This window comes from Papaver somniferum, chromosome 10, assembly GCF_003573695.1.
Source record: "Papaver somniferum cultivar HN1 chromosome 10, ASM357369v1, whole genome shotgun sequence".
In the NCBI taxonomy this organism is placed as follows: domain Eukaryota; kingdom Viridiplantae; phylum Streptophyta; class Magnoliopsida; order Ranunculales; family Papaveraceae; genus Papaver; species Papaver somniferum.
Window position 1 is genome coordinate 46,062,193 of NC_039367.1, and position 10,614 is coordinate 46,072,806.

The 10,614-nt window shown below is 36.3% G+C and overlaps 1 protein-coding gene across 1 annotated transcript; it reads right to left on the reverse strand.

Annotated features, from left to right (window-relative positions):
• Positions 1-8,957: 8,957 nt before the first annotated feature.
• Positions 8,958-9,944, reverse strand: LOC113317675 (membrane protein PM19L-like). Its single transcript, XM_026565807.1, has 2 exons — positions 9,705-9,944; positions 8,958-9,433 (listed from the first exon to the last, which is right to left on the reverse strand). Exons 1-2 carry the CDS (start codon positions 9,829-9,831, stop codon positions 9,027-9,029), a joined length of 534 nt encoding a protein of 177 aa, XP_026421592.1. The 5' UTR covers positions 9,832-9,944; the 3' UTR covers positions 8,958-9,026.
• Positions 9,945-10,614: the final 670 nt, after the last annotated feature.

The following is a 10,614-nucleotide window of genomic DNA, read 5'->3' on the forward strand; positions in this document are numbered from 1 at the left end:
ATTTCACTTTATGTTTTAGTTTATGTTGACGACATTATTATTACAGGTAATAATGACTCTGCAATTCAAAATCTAAGACATAAACTTGAATCTCAGTTTTCGCTTAAAAATCTTGGTCGTTTACAATATTTCCTTGGTATTGAAGTATCTCGCTCTCCCAAAGATATTTTTCTTTGTCAACGCATATATATCCTTGACATTGTTAATGATTCTGGTCTTTTAGGTGCTAAGATTGCTCCTTCTCCAATGGAACAACATCTTAAGCTTCTACCAAATTCTGGTACTCCATTATCTGATCCTAATATTTATCATCAACTCATTGGTCGTTTACTTTATCTTCAAGTAACTCGTCCTGATATCACATACTCAGTTAACACTTGAGTCAATTTATGCAGCAACCATGTTCAGTTCATCCGGATGCTGCACATCGTGTAGTTCGTTACCTTAAAGGTATTGTTAGTCATGACATCTTTCTCTCTTCCTCAAGTTCTTTGTCCCTTGTTGTTTATACTGATTCTGATTGGGCAGGATGCCCAAAAAATCGTCGATCAACGACAGGTTATTTTATCATGGTAGGAGATAGTCATATTTCTTGGAAGTCTAAGAAACAACCGACCGTATCCCTTTCTTCCGCTGAGGCGGAATATCGAGCTCTTGCAAGACTTACATCTGAATTACAATGGTTACATTATCTATTCAGTGATCTTCGTATCACCATTCCGAAACCTATTCCAATTTATTGCGACAATCAAGCCGCTATTCATATTTCTGAGAATCCAGTTTTTCACGAAAGGACTAAACATATTGAAATAGATTGTTATTTTGTACGTGAAAAATTGCTATCCGGTCTCATCAAGCCTACTTATCTGCTTGAAATAGATTGTTATTTTGTACGTGAAAAACTGCTATCCGGTCTCATCAAGCCTACTTATCTGCCATCAGCAGTACAATTAGTTGATTTATTCACAAAACCACTAGGAGTGGATCATTTTCGACGTCTTGCTAGCAAGTTGGGTCCTCGTTCAGATTATCCTCAGGCTCCAAGTTGGGTCTTCGTCCATATTCTCCTCATGCTCCAACTTGAGGGGGGTATTAGACGTATATTGGCCATCCTTGGCCACAACACACAACACCAGTACATACGGCTCAGTCCAAGTTCAAGTCCGTTATAAGTCCAAGTCATTTGGCGTATACAAGAAGAAGTCTGTTCTAAGTCCTAGTCCTATGTTGTACATATTCCTGTAACTTTCTAGTCTTGTTGTAACTTTCCCTGTAACTTCGTATAAGTTGTTCAGATTAGGTTTTGATTATTTCCTTATGTAATATGGATAAATACATAATGAAATCATAATAAGGAGAAAAAAAACAAGATGACCATATCTGGAGTACAAAAACTCCACTCATATGTTGTGAATCATAAGAACTTCATTTTCCCAAAAAATGATACAATAACCCCATATATTTTAAAATCGATAAATTAAATCATTTTATTTTAAGAAAAATACCATGTCTACCATTCCTTTCTTCTTTTCCTTTGCGAGACTTATCCACTTTCTTCATCTCTTTATATTTCTCTCACACCATTACCACCGCCTTTCTTTATATTTCTCTCACACCATTACCACCGCCTCCTCCTCCTTCACCACCGCCAGCAACACCTTCTCCTCTTCTGTACGACAACAAGACCCACTACCATCTCCTGATCCTCCACCGCCACCACTGCCAACATCTGAATCGAATCAATTGATATTAATAACTTTTTTTTATCTAAAATGAATCGATTAGCATTCTCACAGATCTCTTCAATCCAAGAGTGAGCTGAAATGATTTGATCGATTATTATTACAATCTCAATTAACGAAATCAATTACATTCTATTCGTCATTAAGTTCTAACAAAAATACTTTTCGAAGACGAATTATGAGTTATCTTCGTAGAAATGGATATAATGCCCGGATCTATAAAACCAAATGGGAAAGTTGCGGTGAATCAATATGAGGTAATTATAAGTGTATTGACGTAATTAAACAAGCATCACTATCATGCTCATAAAAAATTAGGTATTTTATAGATATTCATGTAGTTGGTGAAATCAATATGACGAATTTTATGAAATCATTTTGTTGTAATTGATTATTTTGGATGCATTTTTCAAATCATATATGGATATATCTTAAAACTCTTCGATGATTTTTTCCCTTTTTCGTTTAGTTTCAGTATGCTAACTTTGTTGGTTAATAATTTAGCTGCATTGTTTTTCGAATGAATTGTAAAGAAATTGATACCTATTGTTTGTAAATTTAAGATGTACTGTTTTAAATAAAGAAGATATCAGAAATTAGATCCAAAAGATTAAACAAACTTTTCTTTTTAAGTAACAAAGATCAGAACATTTTCATTAGGTAATCAAATTAGGAAAGGAGAATTTTGTTAAGTTCCTGGTTGTAGTGTTGAGCAAAATTTCTCATGAAATTACTCTTTCTAGCAAATATTTTGTCTTTTTTTTTTTGGTGAATATATATCTTACATCCTAGTAAAAGAGAGGAGAGCATAAACGCGGAAGCATAAAAGATTACATTGATGATAATCTTGGTGTGTCTTTCTCATTAATTCTTCAAGCTATTTATACAATCAGAAGACTTGGTTCTCAAGACACAAGACTTGGTTCTCAAAATTTTCAATTCCTAATATAACTCACACAACTTAAGCGCATATCTCCGAAATATAGACTCTCATATATTATTTCCTAATACCCTCCCTCAAGATGGAGCATGTAGATCACGAATGCCCATCTTGAACAAAAAATATTTAAACTGAGCTTTTCTTAACACTTTTGTGAAAAAAAATCTACCAATTTCGATCCCCATCGTAATTCAAGGACATTTCAGTCCCCTTCATAGTTTAAGGACATTACGGTCCCATCTTCATAGTTTAAGGACCTTACAGTCCCATCTTCATAGTTTAAGGAGGTTTCAGCCCCCTTCGTAGTTTAAGGACATTACGGTCCCATCTTCGTAGTTTAGGGACATTTCGGTCCTCTTCGTAGTTTTTGGACCTAGCGGTCCCATCTTCGTAGTTTAGGGACGTTTCGGTCCTCTCTTCTGTAGAATACTTCTTGTACTCTTTAGACAACTCATAGGATTTTCACCTACTTTTGTTGTTCTTTCTCTCATCACCACTTGGTGATTGCTTCTCTTTCTTGACAACCTTGATGTTGTCTCTTCTTCTTCTCCATTCCAGTCACGCGCTTGTCTTGCCAAACTGTCCAACTTCTTTGTTTTTCATATTTCTTTGTTCGTAATATCTTGAAATGCTATGACATAATTGTCACACTTCTTTTTGCAGGCATTTAAAACAAACACCTTCTCTTCTTCTCACTTGTTCATCTCGATCTCAAGGTTGTTGTGGCAACAACTTTTTTGACAACCAGCAGAACCCATCAATTATCACTGTCTGGGATTGAAACACAACCCATGTCTCCACAACACTAGGCAATGAACCCATAGCTTGGATGACATCAGTTTCTCCCTGTTTTGTAATCAGGGAACTCTAAACTTCCTTGTTTACCTCGAGTTTATGATTCTGTGCAACCTAGGTTTAGGCGAGAGTGAATGGAGGAGATCTTTTTCTCCACCAGAACCCATCACACCTTCCAAATGCTACACGTTTAACACCAACAGCTCAGGGTCCTTTGATTTATTCAAAACGGATACGAGACAAACCCAAGTCTCCGTGTCCTTCGTATCTATAATTTTGGCTTCGAATTCTTCTCAACTTCTATTTCTTCGACCGATGTCAACAGCTCCTTTCTTTAACTGGGTTTTTGCTTGAGAACTTCGGCCTCTCCCAGACTTGTACAAACTTTTCTTTCCTTCTTCGTTAATTTATAAATCTCCCGTCTCATCACTTGCAGCCTTATTCATCATCAAACCCGAGCACTAAAGCAGCAGCACTCAGCTCCAACTCCGTCAATACAACATTCAATACTCGGCTGCATAAGTCACCATCTTCATCTTTGTTTCACCTGCGCTCGTCACCGTCGATGAATGACTGTGGCAGTAGCCATCAATCTATCACCGAGAACATCCTTTGCAGCATTACTGCCATTCTCAAGATTCAGTTCAGCTCATAGTTTCCATCCTACATTTCACGAGAATCATCAGCTCTGCCACCTCCCTGTATGTTCCGAGCTCTTCGAAATCGACAACAAACAACCATCGATCACCACTTTCCTTGTTTCATGTTCACAAAAACAGATCTAAATTTTTATCCCTTGTCTTAAAACACCGATGAGACCCACTGAACCATGGCAAACTAGCGACCAGTACCCATTCCACCACAACACAGCATCATCTTCTGATCCAGTCACCATCAACTCGTTAGAGTTCTTCTCACTTTCTCGAGCCCATCAACATCTTCTTCTTGGCAACCACCGTCTCTTTATCCTGTTGATCCTCATAGTTATTGCAGCAACAGTTCTTCTATTCGGCATCAGCTCATCTTCATGGTATTAATTCCTTCTCCACTTTGAAAATATCTCTTGCACCACTGAAATAACCATCGAACTCGTGACAACAGTACAAGTTCTCATCTTTCTCTTTTAGGTCGTCTTGAAGCCCACGACCTTCACAATCACACAGAACCTGGCAGTACCCACTTTCTTGTTAACACACCTTTGTCACGACTTTGACGTGTACCCTAGCTAGGTTTAGCCCGTAGTGAACAAAGATGCATCACTTTTTTTTTCCTCAAAATCTATCAACTATCCATCGATTGTATTCGAACGGAAACAACCCTTGTTTATCCAATCAAGCCATATTTTTCTTTTCGGAAGCAATATCTCGTCTGCCATGTTTTCTCGGCATCAATAACATGCCCTAACCTCGACATCAAGCTTCTCCTTCTTATCGCAGCTTTTCAAATTCCTTACAAAAAGATCTAACTTCTATTCCTCTCCTCTCTCCCTCTCACCTTATTCTGATACCATATTATGGATCGAGCAAGAGAGAGGAGAGCATAAACGCGGAAGCATAAAAGATTACATTGATGATAATTTTGGTGTGTCTTTCTCATTAATTCTTCAAGCTATTTATACAATCAGAAGACTTGGTTCTCAAGACACAAGGTTCTCAAGATATTCAATTTCTAATATAACTCACACAACTTAAGCGCATATCTCCTAAATATAGACTCTCATATATTATTTTCTAATAAAGATGTACTGTTTTAAATAAAGAAGATATCAAAAATTAGATCCAAAAGATTAAACAAACTTTGTTTTTTAAGTAACAAAGATCAGAACATTTTCATTAGGTAATCAAATTAGGGAAGGAGAATTTTGTTAAGTTCCTGGTTGTAGTGTTGAGCAAAATTTCTCGTGAAATTACTCTTTCTAGCAAATATTTTGTCTATTTTTTTTGGTGAATATATATCTTTTACATCCTAGTAAAAGTTGTAAACTGTGTCAAATATTTCAGGCTTCTGGAGAATACGGAAGAAAATTCGGAACTTGGTTTCATGCATATACTATGCAAAGTCATGATTATATGTGATTGACTTGTTAAGCTTGAAAAAATGGATTCTGCGAGGAGTTGGTTTCATAAGTTTCAACCCAGATCAGAGAAACCAAAAGCTGGGGGAAAAAAGAATGAAGTGAAAAATGGGAAGGACATACAAAAGGGCCCCGGTGAGGAAGAACCTTCAAGTGCCACCAAACACAAGGTCGCAGCTGCGAAGCAGTACATTGAGAATCATTACAAGTCTCAGATGAAGTCTTTGCAAGACAGAAAGGAAAGGTATACCACTGTTTCATACCACCTATTTCTTCTTTGAGCCTTTCTTGTTTGTAGTAATTTAATGCGTTGGTGCATTTGCTTTTTGTGGTATTTATATTTCTTAGTATATTAGATTTTGGTGCACTAAACAATAAAGTAGGTTTTTAGTTCCCCTCAAATGTGTGTTTTGATGATACATCTTCATCGTTGTAATCAATATTGTGTTGGGGAAATGACAGGTTTACGTTGAAACCAAAATTGGTTTCATCAAATTCTAACAGTTTTTGTTGCTGAAAATAAGAAGTTCATGATGAAACTAAATAGTAAGAATGATACACTGTTTGTGTTTCACATGGGAAGTTCATAATTGAAATGGACCTAATATTTCACATTCTTTCTGTTTGGATTGTTGAGTACTTACATATTAAGTGGTACTACAGGGCTGCTGGTTGCTTTCAGGAGACAACAATGAATTGCCAAAGAAGCTTAATTGTTATATAACGTTTCATAGAAACCTGGAAAAAAAAGGTATCATCTGGACTACCTCTGAATTCTGCATCAAATACTTAATTTCTTTCTTTTTCCTATTTATTCTTGGTACGACCTATTTTGTCGACGAAACCAATATTGTTGGTAAATTTGTGGGATTGTTCTCATTGAAACTCAATTGTTTGTCGCTTTCATTTCGTTGATTTTGTGTCAAGCAATCAAAAAGTGGTTGTTGATTATATGGGACAGTTTCCTTTTGAAACTAGTTTTGGTTTCAACTGTTTGGTGCTTTTCATTTCGTATTACTCGTTGAGAAATGAAAATGTGGTTAGTGATCATATGGGATAGTTTCCATCCAATTTTGGTTCCGCTGTTTGATGATTTTCATTTCGCTGACTAGTTGTCGAGAAATTAAAATGTGGTTGTTATTATATAAAACAATTTCTCATTGAAACTAATTTTGATTTCTTTTGCTTGTTACTTTAGTTTTGATGAGAAATCAATTTTTGATTGGTGATTATATAGAATAGTTTTATGGTAATATTTCATTTTTTTTTCTTAGTTTCAATCTTCTGATACAATAAATTTATATAATGAAACCAGGTCGGTTTCATCTAATTTTTTTTATCGATATTGTAAATTTATGATGAAACCAGTTTGGGTTTCATCTATTTTCGTTGAAACCAACTTTGGTTTCATCTAATATTGGTGGTACTATAATATATGGTGAAACAAGTTTTGGTGAAACAAGTTTTGGTTTCATCTAATGTTGTTTTATATTTTTGAACGAAACTATTGTTGTTGGTGATAAAATAATTTTTCATTTGAACAAGTTTAGGTTCCAAGCTAGAAGAAAATGAAATATATATACCATCACAATAGATCTATTGTATTGGAAAAGGCAAATTAAAACACTCGAGAGTAAATCTATGATGAAACCAATTGCGATTTCATCTATTTTTGTTACGATAATTTTACGTCGTACTGAGTGATGGTTTCATTTTGATTTTGGTCGACTTTTATTTATTATCTTTTGTACTTTTTGGCAATGATGGAGTGACCGGTGTAGGTGGTCAATATTGAATGAGTAAATGGATTGTTTTACTCCTTCTTTTGTTAGTTTATTTAAGTGCATTTTCAGCATTATTGTGTACTTGATAATAAAATTTATGTCTCAGTAGTTATTTTGAGTTTTCATTGTCGGCAGGTCAGAATTGCGGTTAGAGTTCGATGTACACGACAAGTACATATCTGGTCAGTGGAGATGCTGAAGAGGTTTTTGCACGAAACCAATTTTGATTTCATATGTATTTCTTTTCATTTTGATGAAACCAATTTTGGTTTCATCTAATTTTTGTTCGTTTTTGTTGTAGTATGGTCATTGTTGATGAAACTAATCTTGTTTGCGATATGATAATTCTTTTACGTTGAAACCAATTTTGGTTTCATTTAATTTTATTTCATTTTTCCGAGTTTATGTCTGACAAGAGTTTCATCTAAAATTTGTTAGTGGCATTTAATTTTAGTGGCATTTAATTTTATTTCATTTTTTCGAGTTTATGTCTGACGAGAGTTTCATCTAAAATTTGTTAGTGACATTTTCCGTTGAAACCAACTTTGGTTTCATCAGATTCTTTTTTCATTTACAATGGAACCAGATTTGATTTCATCTTGTTTTCGAGTGTCCTTTATTTTTAGCGGCGGCTGGTGATGGTGGTGGTGGTTGGTGGCGACGGCGGATGGTAGTGGTCGGCGGCGGTGGTGCGGCGGGCGGCGACAGTGGTGGTGCTGGTCGACGGTGGCGGTGGCCGCCGATGATGGTGGCAACGGTGTCGATGGCGGCGACGGTGATTGGTTGTTGGTGGTGACAGTATAATAAAAATTAAAGGGGTTGATTTTTGTTTTTGTTGGAGTGATTTAAACTACAAGAATAATATAGACAGTTTATGTTAAATTAGGTTATAGACAGTATATATATATAGACAGTTTATGTTAAATTAGGTTTTTGTGAACAATTTGTTTTGTTGGAGTATTTCAGTTTATGTTAAATTAGGTTATAGACAGTTTATATATATATAGACAGTTTATATTAAATTAGGTTTTTGTGAACAATTTGTTTGTTTTGTTGGAATATTTGTACAGGATAGTGACACCGTGACACCTTTAGATTTTTGTGAACAATTTGTTTTGACACCTTTAGATTTTTGTGAACAATTTGTTTGTTTGTTGGAGTATTTGTACAAGGATGGTGACACCTTTTATTGGAGTATTTGCAAGGATAGTGACACCTTTGGTGTTGTAACTCGGTGACTATAATGAAATTCAGCTCTGTCTACACAAGTTGTGAGACAATTCATACCTAAAACCTAGAATCTTTGAGATTGGGGCGTCGCCGAGAGTGCACAAAATCGTACTCCAAAATACCACCAACCGACGGGGAAGGACCACCTAGTCTTAACGACTCTTAACCACTACGATCAGGTCAGCCTTGCACAGTAAATATCTAAAACCAAACTAACTGGTAAAACCCATATTTGCTAGTAGTCAATTATTACACAGCAATTCGAACACTGCATCAACAAGTACCTACGCAAACAACTGCAACACAGAAGGGAAGAAAAGAGATACAAACCTAACAAACCTACAAGGAAAAAAAATAAATAAAAAAAATATACATAGAAAGAAGTGGGTACATAAAACATGCAGATGAACATAACCTAACTAACCCAAACTGCAGTTGTTAAGCTATATACAAAACGACTATTAAACTCTGGAAGCAACACCGCCCTTCTGAGCAGGGTCACCAGCTGCTCCGGCTCCAACACCATAATCAGTGTCACGATATCCCGGACCGTATTTGCTGCTAAAAACACCGGCATGAAGAAGCAAAAGATAGAACAGTTGGGTGAAGAAGAGAACGATAATGAGCCCTTCCAAAACCCTAAGCCTCCAACCTCTGTGACCACCAACACCAATTTCCTTGCAGGCTAAACCAAAAGCAAGAGCTGTAATAGCCCATGCAACAAGGGAAGAAGAACCAGCGGCAGCTAAACTGTCATTTCTCCATGACCTAATATGACTTCCTCCTGCCAATTTTGATGCTACTCCCACTACCCCAGCCAACATTGCAAATATTAAGAAGAAAAATGTTGCTCCGTTCCCTCCAAACCCTTATTAATCACACGCATAAAAACAAATTCATTAATTACAAATGATTAACCCTACACAGTTACGTTTGCTTGCATGCAGAAAATGATCAAGTTATATAATGAAATTATAGACATGCATGCCACTCTTCGGCCGGGTTAATTAGTATGAGCAAGGCTAGCAGAAAATGAACGCGAGTCTTAACTGTTATTAGGAGCTGCACGTAACTACTACCGAGATGTACAAACCAGCAAATTACTTATTGTTTTGTTAAGAATAAAAAGAAATCCTTACCAGGGTAATTAGTCATGCCATTGATTTGCTTGTTAAGGCACCAACTGCCAAACCCCACAACACAAATATACAGAACCAAGTTCAAGAACAGCAAAGGGCCTGCTAAATTTCTTCCAACAGTAGCCATTATATGCTTAATTAGTTAACGCAACAGTTAGGCTTCAATTTCTCTAGTCTCTCTCTGAATGAATAATAAACTAGCTGAGCTTTTCTCTTCTTGTTCTCTCGGAGCTACTTAAATATTTTCCTGGCTTTTTTACCTACACTCTTCTAAGTTCTTCTCTTTTTGCGTATTGGATTCTCTGGAAGTATCCAGATAATGCTTGGTAAGGATATAACGATGCCAAAATGAAACTGATATAAAGAAACAAGGTGTTGAAACGTGTCAGTTGTATGCAGTTTTGGTATGAATTATTTGCTCCTTAGCTTACATCTGGTTAAGACTGTTCTCCACGTGTCGTTAGAACTCGCTTGCTTAGTGCTTCGGTATCCTGATCAGTTTGAATCAAAGACCGATGACGGTCAGTGCATATCTCTATGGTGTCATCGTGTTGGTATGAGCCGTTCCTCCACTATCTAAGATCACCGTCTAGTTAGCTGGTTGGTCCCACCACCTCTTGACCGTTGGGGTATGCTGGTCCCGCAGTATACTTTATTCAGGAGTGCGCACGTATACGAACACCCAGAAAAAGATCAATTACCCAGAAAAGTGAAACCTACTAGTAACCCCTTGCTATATGGGTTCTACATTAAAAAGGATGGAACGATTTTTTTTGGGAACATGGTTTGTTTGGGAGACCATGGTTTTATTTTGGGTAAAGATATTAGAAGTAAATTTAGATCATTCCTTATCTAGATATTTATATTAATATCTAAATTACCCTCCTGATTAATTTTGGATGATGATTAG

Excerpts from the sequence above, each read along its gene's own strand:
- LOC113317675 (XM_026565807.1), bottom strand. The coding sequence starts at position 9,831 with ATGGCTACTGTTGGAAGAAATTTAGCAGGCCCTTTGCTGTTCTTGAAC. Across the intron at positions 9,434-9,704 it reads TGGCATGACTAATTACCCTG|GGTTTGGAGGGAACGGAGCA; the intron begins GTAAGGATTTCT and ends GTGATTAATAAG.